This window comes from Hemicordylus capensis, chromosome 5 (assembly GCF_027244095.1).
Source record: "Hemicordylus capensis ecotype Gifberg chromosome 5, rHemCap1.1.pri, whole genome shotgun sequence".
NCBI lineage: Eukaryota > Metazoa > Chordata > Lepidosauria > Squamata > Cordylidae > Hemicordylus > Hemicordylus capensis.
The window spans coordinates 248,175,099-248,201,979 of NC_069661.1; the positions used below are offsets into that span (position 1 = coordinate 248,175,099).

The following is a 26,881-nucleotide window of genomic DNA, read 5'->3' on the forward strand; positions in this document are numbered from 1 at the left end:
GCCTTATTAGGTACCATATTCCACCCTAAATAACCATAATAATAATTCAAAAAAATCTTCACCGATTGCTTAACACATCTTGAAAGGTCTATTCAGCCAGCAGACCCTGGCCTGGACTAATCCTTCCTCTGTGTCCTGCCCCAAAATGAGGAGCCTGCAAAGGGAGGCAGGGCAGGGCAATTGGGCTTGCAGCACCCGGGACAGCTCCCAGCGAGCAACTTGCTCCAACAAGAGCCAGAGGTGGAGTGAGGCCTTACCTCCAGGCTCAGACTACCCTTCTCAGGCTCCATCTCCTGCTTGTACAGCAGAGCCATATAAAGGGGCAGAACTCTGGCCTGGAGTCCAGCATTTCTCCTCTGCTCCACCAAGTCCATCCTGACCTGTTGCCTGCGCTGTTGGGGAGCCTGGGAAGAACGCCACACATGTGGTGTGGAAGAGGAGAGGAGAGCTGGTCTTGTGGTAGCAAGCATGAATTGTTCTCCTTAGGGTATGGGGCCATTCTGGGAAGAACATCTGCATGCTTGCATGAAGAATGTTCCAAGTTCCCTCCCCGGCATCTCCAGAGAGGGCTGGGAGAGACTCCTGCCTGCAACCTTGGAGAAGCTGCTGCCAGTCTGTCTAGACAATCCTGAGCTAGCTGGACCAATGGTCTGGCTCGGTATAAAGCACCTTCCTATGTTCTTATGAGGGCAGTTCATTGGGGAGCTCTGGCTCAGGGAGTATTAGTTCTAGTCTGCCAGCTGGAAGGGCCAGGCTCCAGCCCAGTGTCAAGGTTTGGGGCTTGGGCCTGGGTCAGAGGCTGGCTCCTGCAGTCTGACTCCTCCCCTCTTCTCAAGGTCAGATTCAATGCTGCTGTTCAGGGCTGGGATCATGACACTCTGAGGCCTCAAAAGGTATTAGGGAGGAGGTTGCAGCACTCTGGGCCCTGCTCTTCTACTTCTCCCTGGGAGTAAACAGAGGGCCTCCTCCCTGTCTGGGTTTTAAATGTCTGCCTAAGATTGGCAATAGCTCTGTCCTCTCCTGCAAGGCTTCTCATTTTTGCTATAAAAGGGGGAAGTGACTTCCTTGATACAGTGACCAGTTCTGGTCACCGTATCTTAAGGAGGACATTGCAGAACTGGAAAAAGTGAGGAAGAAGGCAACCAAGATGATCAGGGGCCTGGAGCACCTTCCTTATGAGGCATGTGAGGCTTTTTAGTTTAGAAAAGAGGCGACTATGGGGAGACGTAGTAGAGGTATATAAAACTATGCATGAAGTAGAGAGAGTGGGAAGAGATAAATCTTTCTCCCTCTTTCACAACACTAGAACCAGGGGTCATCCCAAAAAACTAAATGCCAGGAAATTTAGGACCAACAGAAGGAAGTACTTTTTCATACAGTGCATAATTAATCTATGGAATTTTCTGCCATGGAATGTGGTGATGGCCACTAGCCTGGATGGCTTTAAAAGGGGCTTAGACACATTCATGGAGGACAGGTCTATCAATGGCTGCTAGTATGGTGGCTATAGGTCACCTCCAGCCTCAGAGGCACAAAAGCCTCTCATTACTAGTTACAGGGGAGCAACAGCAAGAGAGAGGGCATGCCCTCACCTCTTGCCTGTAGGCTTCTCAGAAGCATCTGGGGAGCCACTGTGTGAGACAGGATGCTGGACAAGATGGACCCTGGGCCTGATCCAGCAGTGCTATTCTTATGGTCTGAGCAATAAAGATCATAAAGGCCTTCTCTGTAAAGAGAAGAATAAAGAGCATAAAGGCTTTCTTTGTAGCTGCTCCTGGCCTATGGAATGCACTCCTAGCAGATATCCGCAGTTTAGGCTCACTGTTGGCCTTTAAGAGAGCCCTAAAAACTTACTTCCTGGCCTTCCAAGTTTTAAAAATTGTTTTAAATTATTTTAATTGGTTTTAAATGGTTTTGAATTGTTTTAAAATTGGTTTTTTTAATTGTTTCAAGTAGTGTGTTTTAAATGCTGTTTGTTTTAATGTCTTTTTAAACTTCTTGTAAACTGCCCAGAGCCTCTGGATGGGGCAGTCTATACATGTAATAAATGAATAAATAAATAAATAAATAAATAAATAAATAAAACCCCTTTTTCTCCTCTCTGCCTCCATCTGGCGGCTGCCTTCTGCATCCAGTCCCACTGCTGGGGCAATTGGGAGGCCGGCTTCATCAGTGACCATGTGAGTTTGGGGCTGAACCCTGAGCAGAAGCAAACTTTGTTGAGCCTGTCTAGGAAGAAATCCCAAAGGATTGGAGGATGATCACAGAGAAGACTATGGGATGAGGCTGTTGCTTAGTGGAAGACCATCTGCATGCTTGCATGCAGAAGGCCAAGGGTTAAATCCCCGGCCTCTCTTGGTGGGGCTGGGAAATACTCCTGCATGAAACACTGAAGAACTACTACCCATCAGTGTTGACAATACTGAACTAAATGGACCAGTGGTCTGACTCATGAGAAGGCCGCTTCCTAGGTTCCTAAGGTTCTGTTCTACACCCTTACCATCCTAACCAGCTGCACAGATGGAACTCAGTTCACTGAGCTCAAGGGATGGAGACCATGTGACTTTTAAGGGGTCCAGTAACATTCCAGAAGTGTGTCCTATATGTAGTTCCAAGCTAGTCCGCCTTCCCAACTTGTACATACATTTGCTAAAAATGCACTAATCAGATTTCAGCAGATCTGTTTGCTACTGAACTGAAATGGCATCTTATCTTCTAAGCCACAAATGTCTATGCAGCTTCTGAGCATTCACACATAAACCAATATGGTCCCTATATCTCTTCAATCAAGAATTTGATCTTGCTCTGCAGAGGAGGACCCAGAGTAAAAAGCATCACTTGGCCAATGCCCTGCTCTGCTACACTTCATCAGTTTCTGCATACTGTTCAATCACAATCTAGGAATACATCAACAATCACAGCCAAATCCCATAATTTGTCAATGGCTCACAGTGGTCAGGGACTCTTTTGGGGCTGAAATGACAAAATGTGTCACCCAGACCGAATGAATAAGACTTGGGTATCATTTGGCTTCTGAACATATGCATGGAAGTCAAAACACTTGTGCACGACTGAAAAACACTTGACTCTCCATTAGCTACAATTAATATTTAACTGATTGCTCAGAAACCTGCACTCCTCCATTTCCAGCTTGCATAATTAATCCGATTAGTCCAATTAACATGGAAAATTAGTCTGCTTTTGCCTTGCTGTAAGTCAGTAGTTGTGGCTAGGACCAAGATTGTAAAGAAGAAACCTCTGCCCAATTTATTTTGGCTGAGCACGTTCCAGAGAAAAACATGCCATTATCAAAAGGTGATAATATTTAGGTTGCATATACCTGTCTTTTGTAAGTAAGTAAGTAAATAAGTGAATGAATGAATGGATGAATGAATGAATGTTCCTCCCCTAGATGGGCCCCAACTGGACCTAGTTTGGTTCAAATCTGGTTCTGCTTGAACGGAACTGGGTTTTCCGGGTTTGTGCACATCCCTAGAATTCAGAGTGGCTTTTATACAGATCCAGGTGGCCTTCCACTGGAAACAACTTACAGGGCCAGGCCTGCTTAGCTTCAGCAGTAGAAGAGAGTCATGTGCCTTCAGTCCATTCTCTGCGCCATAAGTTGATTATTTCGCCCATTTTTCACCCAGTGTTCAGCTCACAAGGATCTTCGCTGGACATTTTCTGTCAGAGATTCTGTGGCAGATTCCAGTAGGGATGTGCACGAGCCTGTTTGGCGTTCTATTCCTAGAATGCCGAACGGGTTCGGAACCCTGCATTCAAACCGGTTCAAACGTGAGATGGGGACACCTTTAAGGATGGGGAAGGGTGCACTTACACCCCCCCGCCCGCCGTGCACGTTTTGCACGCCAGCGCTTCCTTGAAAACCAAACCGGTGGGGCGGCAGCATATCTCCCTGCTGCCCCGTCCCCTTTTCAGTACGGAAGTGACTGGAAGTAGCATGTGCGTGTGCGCACACCAGGCACATGCACAGACATGTTGCGCTCACTCACACGCATGCCGACGTGCGCATGTGTGCATGCTACTTCCAGTCACTTCCAGGCGGAAAAGGGGACGGGGCAGCAGGGAGGTACGCTGCTGCCCCGCCAGTCCGGTTTTTAAGGGAGTGCTGGCAGGAGAAACACGGCAGCGGGGTGCATGTGTGTGTGTAAGTGCACCCGCCCCCATCCATAAAAGTGTCCCCCCTGCCTTCGAACCGGCCCCCGCCAGTTCCGTGCACATCCCTAGATTCTAGCAGTGAGAGAGAGTTGGAATAGAAGACCCTTAAGGCCCCTTTCAAATTTCATTATGATTCTATTACCCCTTACTCTGACCATAAGAAAAACCCCACTCGTCAGCCCACAGGTGTATCTAGTTCAGCATTCTGCCACCCACTGTGACTAACGGTATGCCTCCAGAAATTCCACAAGCAGGACTTGAAATTAACAGGTTCCTCCCATTGCTGCCCTCCTAAGCAGCTGGATTCAGAGGTATACTGCCTCTGAACATGGAGGTTCTACATAGCCATCCTGGCTAATAGTCATTGATAGAGATATTCTCCATGAATGTCTCTAATCCTGTGTTAAAGCCATCTAAACTAATGGCCGTCACCTTAAATGGTGCATCAGGGAAATGCTTGACTAACAAGCAGGAGGTTGCCGGTTCGAATCCCCGCTGGTACTATATCAGGCAGGAGTGATATAGGAAGATGCTGAAAGGCATCATCTCATACTGCACGGGAGGAAGCAATGGTAAACCCCTCCTGTATTCTACCAAAGAAAGCCACAGGGCTCTTTGGGCGCCAGGAGTCAAAATCGACTTGACGGCACACGTTACCTTTTCTTTAAAATACTGACTATGTTGTGTCAGTGAATTCCATACACTCTTTACTCATTTAAAATATGTATACCCTGCCCCTCCAGTATACTTCTTTGGGGCAGCTCACAACATTAATATAATAGATACAATACAAAATTAATAAAATTAATAAAAGTTTAAAAACCAAATTTAAAAGTTACAACTTTTAAAAGTTTCAAACTAAAAATTATAAGTAAAAATCTAAAAACTAAGAAATCCACCAGATATAAACAGCGGATAAAACATTTAAAAGCCTCCCCTCAAAAGATGTGTCTTTAATTGTTTTTTAAACAGCACTGAGGGAGGGAGCATTCCAAAGTAGAGGGGCCATAACAGAAAAGGCCCTGTCTCTAGTCCCTGCCAACCAGATCTCTAGTTACATTTCATTGATAAATTAATTATGCATTGCATGATGTACTTTTTTTTTCCTGTTGTAAAGCCAGTGTCAACCAATTACACTGAATGACCCAGAGGTCCTACTATTAAAGAGAGGGAGACTCTCCTTCGCCTTCCTTGACTGCTTCTTGCACATATTCCCTTCCAGCCAAGATGAGTGCCATTCTTGCTCAAGTTACTCTGCTATTACTCACACCTATACCTGACCTGGAAGTCAGAAAGCCCTTTCTCTTAAGACTTTGATCCTTGATTTTAAGACTTTGATCATATCCAGAGAATGTCATTTTAAGAGCATAGATTGCATGGATAAAAGAAGCACCATTCCAGCCTGCAGAGTATCATGCCCCGGGGATCTTACTAGGCTGCCTGGAGAGCAATTTCCTTCTCTTTCTGACCCTATTATGATTTCCTCAGAGCTTGTTAACGGCTCGTGCCTGCCATTTGTTCAGTGGGCAAGTACAACTTAGGCATTAATTAATCAGCCTGTTTTATTTCTGGTTAAGGTTCGGGCATACTTCCCAGGCAACCTTCCAGCTGTGTTGCTTCACTGTTCTTATTCTGAGGTTCTGCCCTCTCCTTGTCACCTTCACAACTGAGCTTCTACTCTTTTCTTTGTTCCTTTTTGACAACTTGAAAATGTTTCACTCTTGAGTCTGGACCAAGATTTCCAGACATAGATTCTTACGTGAATCCTGTTCCACTAGACTGTGGACAGCCCTTGTCTATCCAGGCCTCAGCTCAAAAGGTCTGCATGCCCTGCAGCATTTCACAAACCAATACAGGGACAAGCAACACCTCAATTCTCATATCAAGGGTAATCTTGCAAGCCTCACCAGCCACTATTACACATGGTTGCCCCATTCCATGGGCTCAATCTATGCTGTATCTATTTACTCTGCAGTTGTTCCACCAGGAGCAGGGCTTTTTCAGTGGTGGCACCGAGGTTGGTGCCCCTTCCTCCCCTTGGAAGCACATCATGGTTTTTGCTGTTTGGCCACAGTGTTCTGTTTGGGCAGGCATTTGTTTGCTGACAATTTTATATCTGGTAGCTCCTGGTAGGTTTTCTGTGGTTTTGATTCGGCTGTGGTTTATGTATTTTATGCTTTTTAAGTGTCTGGAGGGTCTGGGCTGCACCCTGTGTGTACACTACTCTGAACACGCTGGAGGAATAACTAAACAAGTAACTAATATATAACTAAATGCATTCTTCTTTGATTTAAAAGCCAAATAAATCCTGCTTTGAGGGTTTTCTTTCTTTCTTTTGAATGAAGATCTACTAGAAAGACGTAATTGTCACAATAAATTATCGACAACAGTTCAACGTACCACAGCTTACTGTGGATGAAGTAGCAGGTGGTGCATGGTATGGTGCTTCACTGTTCATGGGCATGCGTTTACATGCATATGAACTAGAAACAGATGGATCCATTGCAAGATGTACCCACTCAGAGACTGCCTTCTAAAGACTCAGCAGAGGGAAATGAATCCTGAAGAATGGCAACACTAACAAATCCCAGTAAAAGCATTTTAACCAAGTGTCCCTAAAAGGAAAAGCAGGGACAATGATGTAAAAGGGACAGAGATCACAACATGAGAACTGCTGGGATACATGGAACTGACTGATTTTGAACCTTTGACCCAGATTCCAACTCTGTCTTCAGCTTTTAATTTGCCACATCCTGATCTTCAGACACTGACTTCTTGCTTTTGACTTCTTTTTGACTTTTTTGCTTCCGCTAGAACCCCTTCTGAAAGCCCACTTTAATTGCACACCTAAGCCTTATTCCCATGTTATCTTCAATGCATGTACAAACTATGTACAGTGTACGCTTGTACAGATGCATATGCAGGTACATTTACTCCCACATTATGTTCAACACATGCACAGTAGGACACTGCCTATCTGTACAATGCATTGAGGGACTGGTACCCAGACACATTTTAAAAATGAATGCATGCACAGACATTCACACATGTTTGTACAGACATCTGAACTTGGATCCAATTTCTTCACCACAGAGACCATTCTGCTTAAACAACTACTCCCTCAGAGATCTGTCTACATTACTTTTAGAGGGGCTCTTTTCAAGTTCATAACTTCTTCTCTGCAGCAGGAAAGCCAAGACACAATCCTGTAGACCACAATAAAAGGAAATGGTGTCCAGGAGGAAGGCCAGATTCATCTAAGAAATGCCACTTTGGAGGGTTTTCCACGGAAGCAGTAAAACAGGAAGTGATTTACATAAACCCACCTCCAAAGCAAATTAACTGCTCTTTGATAACCTCCATCTCCACAGGTGACCTAAATTTCTCTTCCACCTCACATACAAGTTCTCTTGTGTGCCTTGGGGTCATCCGTTCCACAATGCACTACATTTTATCTCACCATTCTCTCTAGACAATGCTAGTTCTGTATCTCAGCATAACTATTCTGATAGTGAAATGCATCAGATACACAGACTCATTCAAGACTTTACATATCCAGACGCTTACAATTATATACACAAAACTGGGTGAATTCAGAATTCCCAACCTGCTTATTTTCTAAATCAATCCCTCTTGGTATCCATGCGGGGTGGGGGGTTCCCATTCCAGGATGAGGGATAACATAAAAGCTATGGTGCTTTTAGGTCCTGCTGGTAAAGATCATTTTGATGCTTTCAGAAATAATTCAAGATGATATGATTATTTATCTTGGATATATGTAGGAATTGTAATAAAATGCATAAACTGTGGTTCTCTTGTGCTGATTTGGTTCTTGCTGCACTTCAACCTCACAGTGTTTCTTTACAGTTCTATATTTCCTCTGTCTTCATTCCCCTGAGTCTTGAAAAAGTGGGTAAGAATGTGTTGGCCTGTAGTTCTATGGTGGCACAAAGCTTTTCCGAGGCCTTCAGGAATGGGCTGTGAGTTTGGATAAGACTACATATAACCATGGCTCTATAAATTCAGCAGATGCACAGAATGGTATAATGGGCACAGAATTCCAGATCCTTCTACTCTCAGCATTCATTTAAACAAAACAAAATTTCTAACCCTTGTGGCTGTGAATATATGCTTGAAACTGTGTGGCTGAAGTGTGGTGAAATCTCAGAAGAAGCCCAAAGGGCACTGAAAATTTCCAGTCATCAAGGGGAATACCAGTGAAGTTCTGCATAGTTTCTTGACTTTTCTTGTGGCTGGTAGAAGCAGGGAAAATAGGCAAACATATGCTGATGGGTTTAATTTACATAATGTATGCAGCATGTGGAACTGAGCTTTTTGGGAGCAGAATTTTACTTTTTATGAAGGATAGAGTACACACATCCCTGTGAATAAGGTTAAACGATTTATTCTACTTTCCTCTGGAGGTAAACAGCCGCCTAACTAAATTTTATTTCATGCTAACTCATTATATAATGAGTATAACTCATGATATAACTCATGATTATGTTTACCATGAAGATATGAACAACATGGGTCAAAATGGATCAACCAATATCTGTTGGGTTTTTTAAAAAAATGTATGTTATGGTACCATCAGAAACTTAGTGAGTGTTGACATTTACTGTTACTTTGTCTTAAGATAGCATGACACTCCTGAGCAGAAAATGTAAGGAACTTTTTTGTCTTTTGATATGTACATCTGAGGAATGAAAACTCTTTATCTGGTAAATGTCTGGTTTTTCTGACACTTCTCACTGGCTCCTATACAAGCCTTCTTCAGTCGTTATAGAATCTGGGGATCCTGTACTCATACACAGTGTCCCTGTGCAGATGCACTTTGAAAAACTCTGCCCTTCTGCTCTCCATAGTTACAGCATTTCTCTGCACAGATGAATAGAGAGATTCTTCCTATGATCAGAGTGCTGGAGTGCCCCAGTATTCCACATCATAGGGAGGATCTCTCCACAAATACAGCATTTGTCTCTGTGGACAAAAGCTGTAACAGTGAAAAGTGGTGGGGCAGGATTTCAGAGTGCATAAGCTTGGGGGCATGCTCTCAGGGATAGGGATGTGCACGAACCTGTTTGGAGGCCCCCTGTTTTTTACTTTTCTACCAGAGGAAAGGTGGTTAGGCAGCGGAGTCATTCACGCCTTCGAGTGGTCCACATGGTCACACAACATGCTTTGCGACTTAACATCTCCACACTGCTTTCAAAGTTCCCTTGAGAGCTGTACTTTCCCTCCCTTCTCTGCATGACACCTGTACATCTATAGCATGGAGAAGGCTGTATGACCCAGGTGCTTTTAACCTGTTAATGTAACGGCTAACCATTTATGCTAATCTGCAAATCTTTGAGTGCTTTTATCAAGTCTGGATGTATAAAAGCCAGTTCAGAACATTTTGTCACACTATTGCATGACCAAGAAACCAAAATAGAGATTGATGTGGATGAAGAGGCAGGGCTGTGCAGACAGATGCAGGCATATATAATAAATATCAGTGACCAGGGGCAGGATGCAGGTGCAGCTAATGCCAAATGCATCCTTTTGCATTCATCAATGTGAGTGAATGGCTGCCGTTCACCCCTATAAGGTAAAATGAAAAGCTAGACTTTGAATATGATCCTTTGGACATTTGGCAGCTGCAAATTCACGGGGAGTAAGCCCTCTATTGAACACCGTGGGACTTCCAAGTAAACCTGCATCAGATTGGACTGCATAAGATAATGTTGCAGTGAAAGCAAAGCCTTCCTTCCTCTCCTGATCTGGGCCCCAACAACAAGCATTCCACCGGGGGAGGGGTGTGTGTGTACAATACACCTGGGAATATTTTGCCTCCCTGCAGGCATTTTTGCAATATACATGGCCTCCCTTCACATGCACCCTGCCCATCATGACGAAGGGCAGTTTGCTAGTAAAAAATATGTAAAACAAAACGATGGGAGTGAACCAGTGGAACCTTTCCATGTGACAAACAAGGCAATGGCAAGAGTTTACATCGCCACAAAGAACCTCTTAGATGTTGAAAAGAAAAGGTGATAATCTCAGATTCTATTTTTTAAAAAATCACAGGGGGTTGCCAGTGAGGCATGTTTTCAAGCATAATCTCTCACTGCCAACAGTGGCTCCATCTCCCCTGGCCGTGACATCCAGCTCCAATTAGCACTTTAAAAGAAAAGGGTTTCATAGACTGCTCGAACTCACCTCTGCTCAACCCGTCTGGCCCCCGGAGGATTCGGCATTCTTCTATCTGGCCAAATGGAGAAAACATCACCCTGATATCGTTCTCATTACATTTCTTCGAAACCATTCCTATGAACAATTTTCTGTCTTCCACAGCTAGGAGATAAAAAATAATGAATGAGCAAAGGGCAGTTCATCTCTTTTTTTAATCCTTTCCTCGTCTGTGATCAATGCTTCATTACCACATCAAACCAAGCACCAGTCTTGCAAGCATGGCACTGGAACAGAAGAAAAGTCCTGTGGAAAACACTTCACACATAAAACCCTTCTCCTCTCTCCCCGGAATCTCCTGCCACCCCCTCCCGCCACTGTTTGGATGACACCAACTGGAAGAGCCAGCCATCTCATCTGCCTCTTTCCACAATGTTGCTATCTTAAGAAGAAGAAAAATCTTATATGAGAGACTAAATGTGGTCAAATGGGAGCAGGCAGCGTGTGCAGATTCTAATTTAGATAAAAATTCCTCCCATCCCGCCTACTAATACATGAAAGAGAAATGCGAATGGCAGCTGAGAAAAAGTCTGTGAAATGAAATGGGTTAATGGTGAAAAAATAGGTGGAGTTGTGAGGCATACGGGACCCCCATGATCAGTTTCAACCCGCTGCAGTGAACAGAGCACAAAAGGCAGGTGGTAGCAATTGTGCCGAAAAGAGAACATTGCAGCAGAATCTCCTCTCTCTTTACCTATAACGATACAGTAATTCCCACTCAGAGAAGACATAGCGAGGGAGCATTCTCCTTCTAGGGCAGCACTTCAGTGGAAGGCATTACAAGATTACTTTGGAAAATCTAAATCCCCACCAGACTTGTAATGTTGGGCTTGCAAAGATCTTTTTTTTATATAAAGGGGGTGGGGTCAAGTTATTGCCAGATGATTTCCTTTCTGTTGAGGCAGACATAAAGTAGGTCAAGGCAGAAGCTGCGTGAATCAGATCGAGCTTAAGCAAGCTCACATTCAGAGGCTTTAAAGCTGCAAACACAGAAATGGCTAGAGCGGGTGAGAATCTGTTGACAAATTGGATACTGCAGGATACAGACTCCACAAATACAGGGAGTGGCTCTCTCATGATGGAAATTAACTGTCCCGCTTTATATGATCATCCTCCGGTAATTTCGTACCAATTTGGCAAGGGTTATACCTAGGCAACTTTGTCCTATGTAACACATCCTTATGTTCCTGTCATGCCTATGCTTGTTTACTCAGAAGTAAGTCCTGTAAATCCTCTTACAGCCTATTAACAAGGCTAGCTGACATTATTGAGTCAGCTGTAACAATGGTGAATTTCAGTGGCTAGGAACCCTAACCCTAACACACACATACTCCGACTCACCAGGAGGATACCAGCCCAGACTGAAAGACACAATATTGCTTCTAGGGGATAAATTCACAGCATTCCTGAGTTGAGGCCTGAGGCCTGAGCCATTTTGGAAGGGCGGTATTCAAATCAAATCAAATCAAATCAAATCAAAAAATAAATAAATAATTCACTGGAAGTTTTACGCACAGCAGTTTTACTGCGAGGTTTTTGCTTTTAGCTCGCATCTGCTCCAGAATGGAGGGTGCAAGTTCACACATTGGCCAGATTTCCCCCGAACTCCCCTGAGAGTTATTGGGGAGCAGTCCACACGTGCAATTTGAGTTTTACACTGCGCCTGAGTGTAGCCCAATTTATCTCCGGAGTAAAAAACTCCACTATTTTCAGCAGTTTTCAAAGACAGCTTTAAATTTGCAGTAAAGCCTCCCGGTAAATCTGCGGTAAAATCTGCTGTGCATAAAATCTCCTGGCATTGAAAACTCATAAGAATCTGCGCCAGAAGGGCAGTCCCAAGGACAGCATTTCAGAGTTGCAGTGCTACAGCAGAGAAGGCCCAATCCTCAGTTATCATCATCCTAAACCTCAGCCTTGTTTACTGATGCATAGCAATTTTCAAATTATCCAAGGGAATGCTGGGTTTCCTCGAAAGTTTAAAAGGAGCCTGAAAAATGGCAGGTGCCTTTCTGAAAGATAGCTTGCCCATTGCTCCTCCCCTCCTAGTATAAGTGATCATCTATATATATAATTCGCTTACCGACGACCGAGTTGAGGACTATGTCCGGAGGTGTCCGGAGCCGTGCAGATGCCTGGGGAGGGAGCCGCAGCGAGGGAGGCTGGCGGGACTCCAGGGAATGGTAAACAGGACAGCGGACTGGGGAACAGAGGCAGAGGAAGAAAGGGGAACGGCAGGCAGGAATCGGCCGGCAACCTTGGGGCAGCAGGAGAAGGTATGAGGGGGATGGCTGGGGCCAGTTTCCTGCTTTGCGAGCAGCGGGTGGTGGCGGGGAGGGCCGTTTGTGGGCCGTTAACCTTCCTGCCATTGTTTCCGGCCCATCTTCCCCACAGCCACTCTGTCGCACCCCACACCTCAAAAAAACAACAACCAACCCCCCCCATAAAACTTAAAAAAATACCACCACTCCCAGTCACTCCTTCAAAAAAAAAAAAAAAGACTGTGTAGTCCAGCTGGCAGCCCCGCCCCCCCCAAAAAACCACCCACCACCCATACAACAACAACAACAACTCAGAAACAACTGAAAAATCAACCAAATTCTCTCAACAAAAGTCCAAAAGTAAGTATACTACCACTGGGGGGAGGACAGAGGGAGAGAGCTGTGGGAGGGGGCGACAGAGCGAGCGAGGGAGTTGGGGGGGGGCAATGAGACAGTTGTGGGAGGGGGGAGAGGGGGGGGGACACGGTGCAATGCACAGCTAAGAAGGGAGGACCAGCTAAACAAATTCTCCCAACTAAACCCCAGAAAGTTAGTAAACTACCGCACAGATGCTCTGTGCGGGTTCAGCTAGTTGTGTGTATTTTAAGTCACCCTTTCCCTTCAAGCAAGGCAACAGGACCAGCCTATATTCAAAGAACATCGCCCCGGCTTTCCCCAAGCACGGTGTTTGCAGAGGCAGGTGCTGAATGTGGGAATAATCTCTCCCTGCATTCTAGAATCTTGGCTGGCCAGGGTTCTAGAACCCAGGAAGTAACCCTTCTGAAGTTCAGCATTTGTCTCTGAAATAAGCAGGGGGCATAGCCACAGGGTATATCAGTGTGACTAGCCAGCATGCTCCCATCCCCCCACTTCCCACGTTGTGCCTGAATTGAGATATAACATTTGCAGAAGCCTATGCTGTGGCTCCATATTCAACACTCTGGGCCATATTCAACATTCATAGATGAGCCACGCCCACAAATTTTGACCAAGGGTACTATCTCAGAGGACGAATGCTCAAGCTGATTTTTTGGCAATGTCCATCCCCTGGAAATGGAAATAGGTGATAGCATTGTCACAGCACTTACAGCTTTCTCTGTGTTATCACCACTTTATCTCTATCCCCAAATGATTAGGGTAAAATAGCAGTCATTTTTGCACAGACGAAAGGGTTAGGGTCAGTGTTCCCTCTAACAGGTATTCCCAGATGTTGTTGACTACAACTCCCATAATCCCCAAGTAAAAACTATTGCAGCTGGGGATTCTGTGGATTATAGTCAACAACATCTGGGAATCCCTGTCAGAGGGAACACTGGTTAGGGTCACAGTGAACAAACTGTTGTACTCCATGGATTACTCTCCATGAAGTAATCTTTGGAAGACATTCCTGCCAACTGTCATTTCCACTGCTCTGACAATATCAATAAAATTATATAGGGGTGTGTGTGTGTGTGTGTGTGTGTGTGTGTTTTAAAAATGTTTAAAAGCTTTGAAAACACCATTGGAAATTTGGCCGCTTTAGGCCTGATGGTCAGGCCAATAAAAAAGCATGCCAGCACACTGAAAGGTGAAAGTACTGAAATGCTATTTTTCATCTCCAGAGGTGTAGATCTTGTCAAAAATAACAGAAAGCATTTGCCCGCCCAGCTGGCTCATGCATTAACAAGTCAATGTGGAAAGAGTTTCCTGAAGGTAGAAAGCACGAAAACCACTGATCTAGGCTTTTTGTTTAGCAAAATGTGGAACTCAGGGAGAAAGTGGAATCAAGTGACAGAGAGGACAGATGTCAGATAAGAGACTTTCAAGACTGGACTTATGCATGTTGGAACTTAAAGACTTAAAAGAATGCCAGGTCACTGTTCTTGTCTATTGACCTAAAAGTCTTAAGCACTTCTTATACAGCAGGTTCCCTGCTCCTTTCTTGGCTCTGGAAATGGCAGTAAATTTAATTCGCTCTTAATGAGCATGCAAGCACAGTTTGTAGGGAAGCACAGGGAAAGCACTACTTCAGAGAATCTGCCATTCAGTTATTTATTTCTATTATTGTGCAAAGTATTTTAATAATGAAGGAGTTCTTTTGTTTCCTTTCCACTGGGGGATGAGGGCGGGGAGGAAAGGAGAGAAAAACTTCCCTCCTCTCCTTCAGCATACTCTGGACTATTAGCAAGCATTTGCTGAATAAAATCATACACTGAAGCAGGTTCTGAAGAAAATCAGTATATGCCACTATGTTGGTCTTACATGGCATTAAGCATAGCTTCGCAACAGTAGAAGTGTGTGTCTGTGTGCGGATGCACAAGATAGTCATGGTAGTGAACTGCAAACATTGTCTGAAGTAATTTCCCCAAAAATGTTCATGCATGGTTAGCAAACCTATGCTACAATTTTATACTAACTGGCACAGAGAAAATAAGTTCTTTCCTAGAAAAATACGGACATGAACTTAATAATAATAAATACGTTTAAAAGATACGTTAGCTGAATGCCAGTTTAAGGTTCAGTTCATGTTTTACTGTGAGACTGAGTATGAGGTCCAATTCATCAAGAGGTTCTTCTGCACAACTCTCACAGTAATGCTAGTGCTCAGCTACCCCTCATTTCTATGGGGAAACTGAAATGGGAGACTCCCATAATCCATGGGAGACTGGATTATGCCTTTAGTGGAGAAGAGGGCTGGATTTGGAGCTGGATGTCACATGACTGATGTGACGCTTACTGTTGGACAGTTTGTCCAAAAGGGACACGCATTAAGAGAAGCAGTATTAAAGTTGTGTGTGGGAGAGGACAGATTTCTCCATAAAACCAGAGAGATACTTCCTTTTGTCCCTATATATTTTAAGTCCCATTTACAAAGGGAAGCAGTGAACTGCTAAATAGCCATTGATTTAACTTCCCGCTCCTCTTCCCTCCCCGGGGGAAAAAAAGAGGAAAGGTTTGGTTTTAATTTTCCAAACTGCTGCAGATGACAGACTTCCCACCGGCCTGCTCGACTTTCACTGGTAAACTGATAAATATGGCAAATTAACTAAAACGATTTCACAGATTTTCAGCTGGAGGCGGAATTTATAGTAAATTAAACATCCAGCTCATGTATACTGTATATCTTTCACAAAACGCTGCCATCGAGAAAGCTTCACTTAGAGTAAAAAAACAATACAGAACTGTAGACCTGCTCCTTGCATTGCAAATGCTCCGGATAGATCAAGCAATCTTAAGAAAACCCTTGCTGAAGTAGGCAGAAGGTCCATCTAATCTAGCCTCCTAGATTAGATCCAGCCAAGAGCTGGTCTTGCAGTAGTGAGCATGAATGGTCTGCTTTGCTAAGCAGAGTCGGCCCTGGTTTGCATTTGGATGGGTTATTACACCTGAGCACTGTCCACTGTAAGATATTTTCTGTAGGGAATGGACCATAGCTCAGTGGTAGAGCATCTGCTTGCATGCAGAAGGTCCCTGGTTCACTCCCTGGCAGTATCTTCAAGTAGGGGTGGGAAAGACTCCTGTCTGAAACTTTGGAGAGTCACTGCCAGTCAGTGTAGTGAGCTAGATAGACCATCTATGGACCATGGCCATGGTATGGCAGCTTCCTATTTCCCCACAGTGGTCAACTAGATCAGGGATTCTCAATGTTTGGGTTCCCAGATGTTCTTGGACTTCAGCTCCCATAATCCCCAACCACTGGGGCTGGAGATTATGGGAGCTGAAGTCCAATAACATTTGGGAACCTAATGCTGAGAATCCCTGAACTAGATGTCTCTGGGAAGTCCACAAGCAAGGATGGAGTGGAGGCAACAGTTCTCTCCCACAATTGCCCCCACCCCCCAGGGGCATACTGCCTTTGAACACAGAAGTTTCATTTAATAGCCTTTGGGCTTAAAGGAAATGACATGAAGAACATCAGTTTCCAGTTAAGGGAAACTGTAGCAACCAATCTCTTCTCACAATAGGCCGTAATGTGGAACCACCACCACCACCACCACCACCACCACCACCACCACCACCACCAAATATTTATGTACCGCTTTTCAACAAACATTTCCAAAGTGGTTTACAAAGAGAAATAATAAATAAGTAAGTAAGTAAGTAAGATGGATCCCTGTCCCCAAAGGGCTCACAAGCTAAAAAGAAACATTAGATAGACACCAGCAACAGATGCTGGAGGGATACTGTGCTGGGGGTGGATAGGGCCAGTTACTCTCCCCCTGCTAAATAAAGAGAATCACCACATTAAAAGGTGCCTCACCACAGCTAAGCCCGGTTTTGTGTGACACCCCCAAGGCTCAGGATCATGCTTCCTCCATGCAAGCACATGACATGCATCTATTAAGTACACGCTGCACCCCTCCCAAGCTGCGGGAATGCTTAGTATCTCTTTCAGCCTTCTAGAAGTGCATGACACCCTTGCCTCACTTGGAAGGAGCCTGATTCTGAACTTCCTCCATTAACCTTCTCTGCTCTCAAGGTTACACTTTCCCCATGAGAAACGTCCTGCATGTACAGTGGTCCCTCGACTTACAAACTACTCGACATAAGTATTTTTTGAGTTACAAACGGCAGTTTTAGATCCGGTTTTAGATGCGGTTTTTTCGACTTACAAATTTTTAGATGGGGTTTCCTCGACTTACAAATTTTTAGATGGGGTTTCCTCGACTTACGAATTTTACATGCGGTTTCCTTGACTTGCCTGCCTGTTTACTGCCTGTTTATTCTTGAAAAGAAATGTTCCTGTGCAGTTTGCAAGCCTTACTGGGGGTCTGGGTCTTTTTTCTAGGCTCCGGAACGCATTAATCCGTTCCCAATGCATTCCTATGGGAAACCGCTTTTCGACTTACGAATTTTTCGACTTACAAATGTGCATTCGGAACGGATTAATTTCGTAAGTAGAGGGACCACTGTACTTGATTCTAGCTACATGTGTTATAGCCAAACTAGATACAACAATGGAGAGCCTTAAATTTTTCATTTAAAAAAATCACAAGGGGGAGTGGGTACCCAATGTGGATCAGAACTCAGAGCTGGGAATAGCGGGCGTAACCTTCCCCTCTGGTGCTGTTTTGCCAATGCATTTCCCTAGGGCAGAGCCCCACAACTTCAGCCCTCCTGTACATGTTGGACTACCATAATTCCTGACTACTGGCTACTCTAGCTAGAGATTATGTGAGTTGTTGTCCTAAAACAGCTGGAGAGCTGAATTTGTGCAGCCCTGCCCTAAGTGCTTTTGTCCCACGGGGGAAAGGATATGGGGAACATAAGGAGATGGTCTGTATCTTCCAGCAGTGGAATAGCAACTTGGGGTGTGTGTGTGTGTGTGTTTTCATTAGGAAAATGGCACAGGGAAAAGGGTAACAAACGGGCCTTTTAATTAGCCTCAGGTCACACACACGGAGGGCTCCCATCCAAAGTATGATTCAGAATTTGAAAAGATCAGATCAATCCTTTTCATTCCATACAGCAAAACTAATCAGTTAACATATAACCCCAGGACCAAGAGTTATTTCAATATTTGGGGTTATTACATCGATGCAGGATACAGTGGCTGACATATGGTGCAATGTTGCACATGTGGTGAAATGCAATATTTGTGCAGTTGCACAACTGTGCTGGTTGTACAATGGGATTGTGCAAACTGAACTGCATGAAAATGCAGCCATTATATACAATGGCTGTACTATTGCATAACTAAGAACGTAAGAACAGCCCTGCTGGATCAGGCTGAGGGCCTATCTAGTCCAGCATCCTGTTTCATATAGTGGCAGTCACTCCATTTGTGCAGTTTTTGCTCTTGTGCAGTTGCACAAATGTTGCATTCACCATATGCATAATGTTGCATGGCATGTCAGCTAGACAGAAGAAAGTGTGTGGGGGGGGGATGGGGGACACTCGAATGAACTTCCTGCCCCTAGGCCTTTCAGAGTCTTGGAAAGGGTCCTGGTACTAAACTCTCACTCAGCTCCACAGTTCCAATTCAAATCCCAGCCCATACAGCTGGTTTTTACAAAGTCTTAAAGAGGCGAGCGAGTTGAACATAGGTCTCCATCACTTCGGGGGTATTCTCACAGGCAGGCAAAACCGGGCGATGGAAGCCCAGCCCAGTTTTGCCAGCACATGAGAACCATCAGGAGCCCTGCAGCTCCTGGTGGCGGCATGGCAGTGAACCCGCCTCCGGGGCCGGCCTTCGAAGCGCTCCCTTAACCTTGTCTTTTCGATCATCTGCCAGTCTCAGCTGCTTGCAGCCAGCCTGGGAGACTGCCGGGCTCCCTGCAGGTGCCGGGGGATCCCCATAATGCACCACACGCTCGCACAGTGCATTATGGGAGTTCTGAGGGCCTCCCAGTCCCCAAACCTCCCTGCTGCCGGCAATGGTGGAGGATCGTCTGGATGTGCCATCCGCTTTTAAAGGCTCCCTGCACTCACCCCTTGGAGCCTTTTCTCATGATTGCGAGAAAGGGCCCTGAGAAGGCTTCTTTATAGCCTCACTTGCTACTTTTTTACCATGTCTGAGGTCAAACTAGACGTTAAGCAGAGATCCATGATTCTTTTCTCCATTTTTAGCCTACAGGTGCAATCTACCACCTGTTCTCCTGACTCTTGTCTGACATGGCTTATACTATTTGGCAGGGGAGCTGTTGTAGACGGACTGGTAGATATTATAAATGCTTCTCTGAGGGAGAGCAGGATTCCTCCTTGCCTTAAGGAGGCAATTATTAGACCTCTTCTGAAGAAGCCTGAATTGGATCCCTCAGAGTGAAGCAACCCTGTCTCCAGGCTTCTGTGGCTGGGCAAGCTGACTGAGAGGGTGCTGGCCTCCTATCTCCAGCCAGTCTTGAAGGAAATTGATTATCTAGACCCATTTCAAACTGGCTTTTGGGCAGGCTATGGGATGGAGACTTCCTTGGTTGGCCTAATGGATGATCTCCAATTAGGAATTGAAAGAAGGAGTGTGACTCTGTTGGTCCTTTTGGATCTCTCAGCGGCTTCCAATATTAGCGACCATAATATCCCTCTGGAGGGTCTAAGGAGGTTGGGGGGTGGGAGATTGGGGGTGAGAGGCACTGCTTTGCAGTGTCTCTGCTCCTACCTCTTCGGCAGATTCGAGATAGGGGAGACTGTTGCTCTTCAAAATCTGAACTTTTGTATGGTGTCCCCCCGGGCTCCACATTCTCCCCAATGCTTTTTAACATCTACATGAAGCTGCTGGGAGAGATCATCAGCAGATTTGGTGCAGGGTGTTATAATTATGCTGATGACACCCAAATCTATTTCTCCATGTCAACATCATCAAGAGAAGGCAAACTCTACCTAAATGCCTGCCTGGAGGTGGTAATGGGCAGGATGAGGCATAATAAACTGAGACTGAATCCAGAGAAGAGAAAGGTACTTATTATGTGGAGTCATAACATGGGTGATTATTTTGATATGCCGGTTCTGGATGGGGTCACACTTCCCCAGAAGGAACAGGTACACAGTCTGGGGGTGCTTCTGGATCTAAACATCTCCCTAGTATCTCAGGTTGAAGCGGTGGCCAGAGGTACTTTCTATCAGCTTTGGTTGATACTCCAGCTGCGTCCATTTCCTGAGATCAACTACCTCAGAATAGTGGTACACCTGCTGGTAACCTCCAGACTTGACTACTGCAATGCGCAAGTTGCACAATGGGGCTGCCTTTGTACATAGTCTGGAAACTGCAGTTGGTACTGAATGCAGCAGCCAGGTTGGTCTCTGGGTCATCTTGGAGAGACAATATTACTCCTATACTAAAAGAGCTACAATGGCTACCAATACGTTTCCGGGCAAAAAACAAGGTGCTGTTTATAATCTATTAAGTCCTAAACAGCTCAGGCTCTGGGTATTTAAAAGAATGTCTTCCTTGCTATGAGGCCCATTGCCCATTGAGATAATCTGGAGAGGTTTGTTTGCAGTTGCCAATGGCTCATATGGTGGCTACACAAGGATATACCTTTTTTCTTGCTGCCCCAAGACTCTGGAATACACTCCCTGCTGATTTAAGAGCCACCCCATCTTTGGTGACTTCTAACAAGTCTCTAAAGACTTCTTTTGTCAACCAAGTTTTTTAACTACACTGTGGTTCACATAAGGAGATGGCATAACCTCCCTAAATGCCTGCCTGGAAGCAGTAATGGGCTGGATGAGGAAGAATAAACTGAAGCTGAATCCAGATAAGACGGAGGTACTTATTGTGCGGGGTCAGAACTCCAGAGACGATTTTGATCTGCCTGTTCTAGATGGGGTCACACTTCCCCAAAAGGAACAGGTTCGCAGTCTGGGAGTACTTCTGGACCCACACCTCTCCCTGGTATCTCAGGTTGAGGTGGTGGCCAGTGCTTTGGCTGATATGCCAGCTGCACCCGTTTCTTGAGATGAATGACCTCAGAACAGTGGTACACATGTTGGTAACCTCCAGACTTGACTTCTGCAATGTGCTCTATGTGGGGCTGCCTTTGTACATAGTCTGGAAACTCCAGTTGGTACAGAATGTGGTAGGCAGGTTGGTCTCTGGATCATTTCGGAGAGACCACATCACTCCTTTGCTGATAGAGCTACACCGGCTGCCAATAGGTTTCTGGGCAAAATACCAAATGCTAGTTATAACCTTTAAAGCCCTAAATGGCTTAAGCCCTGGCTATTTAAGAGAAAGTCTTCTTTATTATGAGCCCCATCGCCCACTGAGGTCGTCTGGAGAGGTACGTCTCCAGTTGCCGCCAGCTTGGCTGGTGGCCACACGAGGCTGGACGTTCTCGGTTGCTGCCCTGGGACTGCTGAATGCGCTTCCTACTGAAATATGATCCTCCCCATCTCTGACAATGTTTAAAAAGCATTTGAAAACCCACCTCTTCACCCAAGCTTTTTCAGCTTTCTAAATTTTTAAGTTTTAATCTGTGGTTGGTTTTTAAATTGTTAAATTGTTTTAAATTTTTGTATATGTTTTAACTTGTTTTGTGCTATTGTTCCAGAGACTGCACCCCCCCTGATCCCCGCAGCACTCGCCAGCTCCGTGGCAGAGCCAACAGTTGTGTGGGCGGCCGATCCGGCCACTCAGGGATGCAGCCATGATCGTCTCCTGGGAGAGTGGGCTAAGCCCGCTCTCCCCACAGAACCCCCTCCGGCGGGTCTCACTGATCGTGAGACTCGCCTCAGTGAGTCCCAAGCATGGTCTAATGGCACATTTGACAGACACCTTGCTGGAGCTAAGCAGGTTTTAGTGTGGTCAGTGCTATCTGACCATGGATGGGAGACCCATGTATGCCATCTTTGGGGATGGGACTATGGCACAGTGGTAGAGCATCTGCTTTGCACAGGAAGGTGTCAGCTGCAATCTCTGACGTCTCCAAGTAGGGCTGGGGAAAACTCCTGTCTAAAACCTTGGAGACCTGCTTGCAGTCAGTGTAGACAATTCTGAGCTAGAGGGACCAATGGCCTGACTTGCTATAAGGCAGCTTCTTATGTTCCTATAATGTTGAGCTGGGAAATGACCAGAAAGAAAGGGTTGAACAGCCTCTCCTTAACTGACTTTCTACTGCTCAGAGGCAGCATGCCCCAAGCCTCTTTGAGTTAAAACAAAACAAAACAAAACAAAACAGAGAGGAAATAAGAATAGAAGTCCATATAACATGTAGCTTAAGTCCAAGAGGTTTTCTGTCTCAGTCCTTGGAATGACTGGAGGTCATTGGCTGAGATATAGACTAAATTACTCCCGAGTAGTCCTTTGGATATTAAGTATTTCTTTAAAATAACCCCTGAGGAGTAATATTCAGTAATTTAGTCTGCATGTCAGCCACTGTGGTGTATGAATGTGAATACAAACCAATAACATTTTTGTAAAGTTACAAAATGATGAGAGTGGAAATGTGGCCTGCTTCTCGGCAAGAGCCCTGACCATTTGAAAATCTTTCTGACCAACTCATTTAGTTGCTAAGTACAAGTTCAATGCATTTCACCAAAAGTTGTGATGCCTGGTCTCTTCCAATGCCATCCACATTAATCTCAATTTAAACTTTACAGTACCTTCTAGAGCCCAAAAGTTATTTTCTATACAACCAGATCAGAAAACTCTCCTCTGGAACAAAAGAAAAATAGGCAGAGCCTTCTAGACATTTTCTGACTTTGCAGAAAGCTTGAAAAAAGAGAATTTGAAATGGGAAGTTGAACCAAGTGCTGAGTTGGAAGTAGAAATTAAATGCCATATGTTAGCACTAACACATAGGGAAAAAAGTTGCTAATTAATTCAGACAGCTTTAGATCCAGGTGTGACATGGACAGATTGTGCGCAAGGGTTTTTTGCAGTCTTACAAAGCAGGATTTAACATTTCTCCCTTTCCATCTCTTTCATCTGAATAAATTTTAAAAGAACGTTTAACTTCTATTAAAGCTGCCAGCCCTTCCCTTAAGAGTACAAAAGGCTGAAAGCAAGGCCCACATTGACAAGCAGATTCCAAAGTATGTCTAATTGTTTAATGAAGTGAGGCATAAGATGAAACAAATATAGAAAGATTCATTTGAAACTGCAAACACAAGTATTGTAAACATTTTAAATTTTTAAAACTTGTATCCCACCTCAGGTGGAAGGCAGCTCAGAGAATGAGAAATAGCATTACAGCAGTTTTTAAAAAGAATCCAGCCAATAAAATATGAACAAAAGTGAGACTATCTACAAGCAATCTAAAAAACTCGCAAATGATTCCAACACTTTACTCACTGAGGATGCAGCAGGGGCAGAACACAGGCCCATCTGCCCCTAGGGACCCATCAGCCTCTGTCTCCCCCTTCCCCCTCCCGGATGGCCCACCAGCCGCCTCTGTTCCTCCTGCAGCCTTTCGCGCTTATCTCCTGCCTCCAGCATGCTGCCTCCCTCCACTTCTGCCCAGTTGCCTCTCTGCTTCCACCCCTGTTTCCCATCCCTTCCTCTTCCTGCCCCTTCTCTTCCTTCTTCTGGCTGGAGTGGGAAACAGCAGCAATGTCAGGCAGCATGCAGTGAGTGACTGTGGGGGAAGGCCGTATGTGCACCACAGTGTGTGGGGACAATTGGATGTTTGCACAATCAAAAGGGGGGGGCGGTGCACCAGGGGAACTGAACACACAGGCCTGCTGGCTACTAGTTAGGCCAATGGGGCACGGCCAGACTGACTGCAGGATATCTGTGACTGGATCACCCCTGTTTTTAAAAAAATAAAAAATAAAATGTGGATTGGTACTGTGAACCTGGGAGGCAGGGGGCTAACATTTCCAATGGAAACCATCCCCTGAAGCTATTTGTTCCTAAGGGGAAAACAGAAAAGTGTCCTACTAGGGGTAAATGGCAGCTTTGGGGAAGGGGTTAATTGGAAAATGAGGTGGGGAAAGGGGTATTGTTCCCCCTCACTTTCGTCCTGATCCAAATCACTTTTCTTCCACAATGGTTGCTATTGAAATCTGTCAAAATGTGGGAAATGCAATCACAAATCTGCTGATATCTGTGTCTAGCTGCACCCCGAGATAATACAAATGGGGCAGGGGAACAGAGTCCTTGCTGAGGAAATTGGCAAGTGGGAGGGAGGGATAGTCCCCTGAAAATTGCACCCTCTAAGGCAGGGGTGTACAGCCTCAGTCTTCCAGTTACTACAACTCTGTTGGCCCCTTAGATGATGAGGGTGTGAAAGGGATTATTAAGGAGGATAAGGAGATTGTAGAGAAGATGAATGAGTTCTTTGCATCTGTCTTCACGGCGGAGGATACTGACCATATACTCTCTCCGGAAGTGAGTCTCTAGGCTTGGAGGCTGAAGAACTGGGCCAATTTGAGGTACATAGGAACATAGGAAGCTGCCATATACTGAGTCAGACCATTGGTCTATCTAGCTCAGTATTGTCTTCACAGACTGGCAGCAGCTTCTCCAAGGTTGCAGGCAGGAATCTCTCTCAGCCCTATCTTGGAGAAGCCAGGGAGGAAGCTTGGAACCTTCTGCTCTTCCCAGAGTGGCAGCTCCATCCCCTGAGGGGAATATCTTACAGTGCTCACAAATCAAGTCTCCCATTCAAATGCAACCAGGTCAGACCCTGCTTAGCTAAAGGGACAAGTCATGCTTGCTACCACAAGACCAGCTCTTCTCTCTCATGAGAGAGGATTTTTTAATCCTTGAAAAACTAAAACTAAAAATTAAGAAATTGCCAGGGCCAGATGGCATCCACTCAAGAGTTCTCAAGGAATTCATATGTGAAATTGCTGCTCTTCTAGCAAAAATATGTAACTTGTCCCTACAGTCAGGTTCTGTACCAGAGGACTGGAAAGCAGCTAATGTAACACAAATTTTCAAAAAGGGATCCAGGGAGGATCCAGGAAATTACAGGCCGGTCAGCTTAACTTCAATTCCTGGTAAATTGATGGAAAGCATACTTAAAGACAAAAATATTAAACATATAGAAGAACAGGCCTTGCTGAAGGAGAACCACCATGGCTTCTGTAAGGGCAAGTCTTGCCTCACTAATCTTGCCTCACTAACCTCTTTGAGAGTGTCTACAGGCATGTGGATCAAGGTGATCCGGTTGACATAGTATACTTGGACTTGCAAAAAGCTTTTGACAAAGTTCCTCACCAATGGCTCTTGAGTAAACTTAGTAGCCAATGGGATAATGGGACAGGTTCAATTGTGGATTGGTGATTGGTTGAAGGACAGGAAACAGAGGGTAGGAATCAATGGACAGTTTTCACAATGGAGGGAAGTAAGAAGTGGGATCCCCCAGGGATCTGTATTGGGGCCAGTGTTGTTTAACTTATTCATAAATTATCTAGAAGTTGAGGTAAGTGGCGAAGTGGCCAAATTTGCAGATGACACTAAATTATTTAGGACAATGAAATCCATAAGAAATTGTGAGGTGCTCCAAAAAGATTTCTACAATCTGGGGGAGTGGGCGACAAAATGGCAAATGTGGTTCAATGTAAGCAAGTATGGTTAAATGTAAGCAAGTGTAAAATGATGCATACTGGGACAAAAAACCCCTATTTCACATATACGCTGATTGGGTCTGGGCTGTCAGTGACTGCCCAGGAGAGAGATCTTGGGGTTGTGGTGGACAGCTCATTGAAAGTGTTGACAGTGCGCGGCAGCTGTGGAAAAAGGCCAATTCCATGCTAGGGATCATTAGGAAGGGGATTGAATAAAAATGCTAATAGTATAATGCCCTTATACTAATCTATGGTGCGTCCACATTTGGAGTACTGCATACAGTTCTGGTCACCATATCATAAGAAGGACATTGTAGAACTGGGAAAGGTGCAGAAGAGGGGACCAAGATAATCAGGGGGCTGGAGCACTTTCCTTATGAGACATGATAGAGGTGTATAGAATTATACATGGAATAGAGAGAGTGGACAGAGAGAAATCTTTCTCCCTCTCTAGAACCAGGGGTCATCCCTCGAAATTGATGCCCAGGAAATTTAGGACCGACAAAAGGAAGTACTTTTTCACACAGCGCATAATATATGGAAGTCTCTGCCACAGGATGTGGTGATGGCCATTACTTGGAAGGCTTTAAAGGGGGCTTGGGCAAATTCATGGAGAGCAGGTCTATCAATGGCTACTAGTCTGGTGGTTATAGGACACCTCCAGCCTCAGAGCCATGATGCCTCTAAATATCAGTTGCAGGGGAGCAACAGCAGGAGAGAGGGCATGCCCTCACCTCTTGCCTGTGGGCTTCTAAGAGGCATCTGGTGGGACACAGGATGCTGGACTGGATAGGCCTTGGGTCTGATCTAGCAGGGCTGTTCTTGTGTCTTGTGTGTTCTTGTGTAATCATTTCTGACCATTAGCTTTAGTGGTTGGGGATGATGGGAGTTGCAGTCCAACAAAAACTGGAGGGCCGAAGTTGAGCCCCCCTGCTCTAAGATAATCTTCTCCCCACCTGGGCTCAGATCTGAAATAACTGTATGGATTATTTGTCAATATTTGAATACAACATGGCAGTCACTGACAATATCTATTGGTCAATCGACTGGCATTACAAGCACACCAGCTTTGCATTGGTTAGAAAATAAGCACGAGCCAAATTCTGCTGTTTCATTCAAGCACTCCTTATAAAGGAGAGCATAAAGTTTCCATTGTCTTCTGAACTTGACTGAATCCCTTGGAGAAATGAGAAAATGGGATGCTGCACTATAATTAACCAAAAAGAAAAAGAAAAAAAGAAAAGAAAAGAAAGAAAAAGTCCCCCCTCCCCAGTCCT

At 45.0% G+C, this 26,881-nt stretch overlaps 1 protein-coding gene across 29 annotated transcripts in view; it reads right to left on the minus strand.

The window, feature by feature from the left end:
- CELF2 (CUGBP Elav-like family member 2) overlaps nt 1–26,881 on the minus strand; it is a 914,911-nt gene that overhangs the window by 92,678 nt on the left and 795,352 nt on the right. For 28 of the 29 annotated variants that reach the window (XM_053253977.1, XM_053253957.1, XM_053253956.1 and 25 more), the window contains one exon: nt 10,384–10,518. In XM_053253977.1, coding sequence (XP_053109952.1) covers nt 10,384–10,518 — 135 coding nt within the window. Of the gene's footprint in view, nt 1–10,383; nt 10,519–12,493; nt 12,894–26,881 lie in introns of those variants that run through there. The other variant, XM_053253985.1, reaches the window with a different exon arrangement.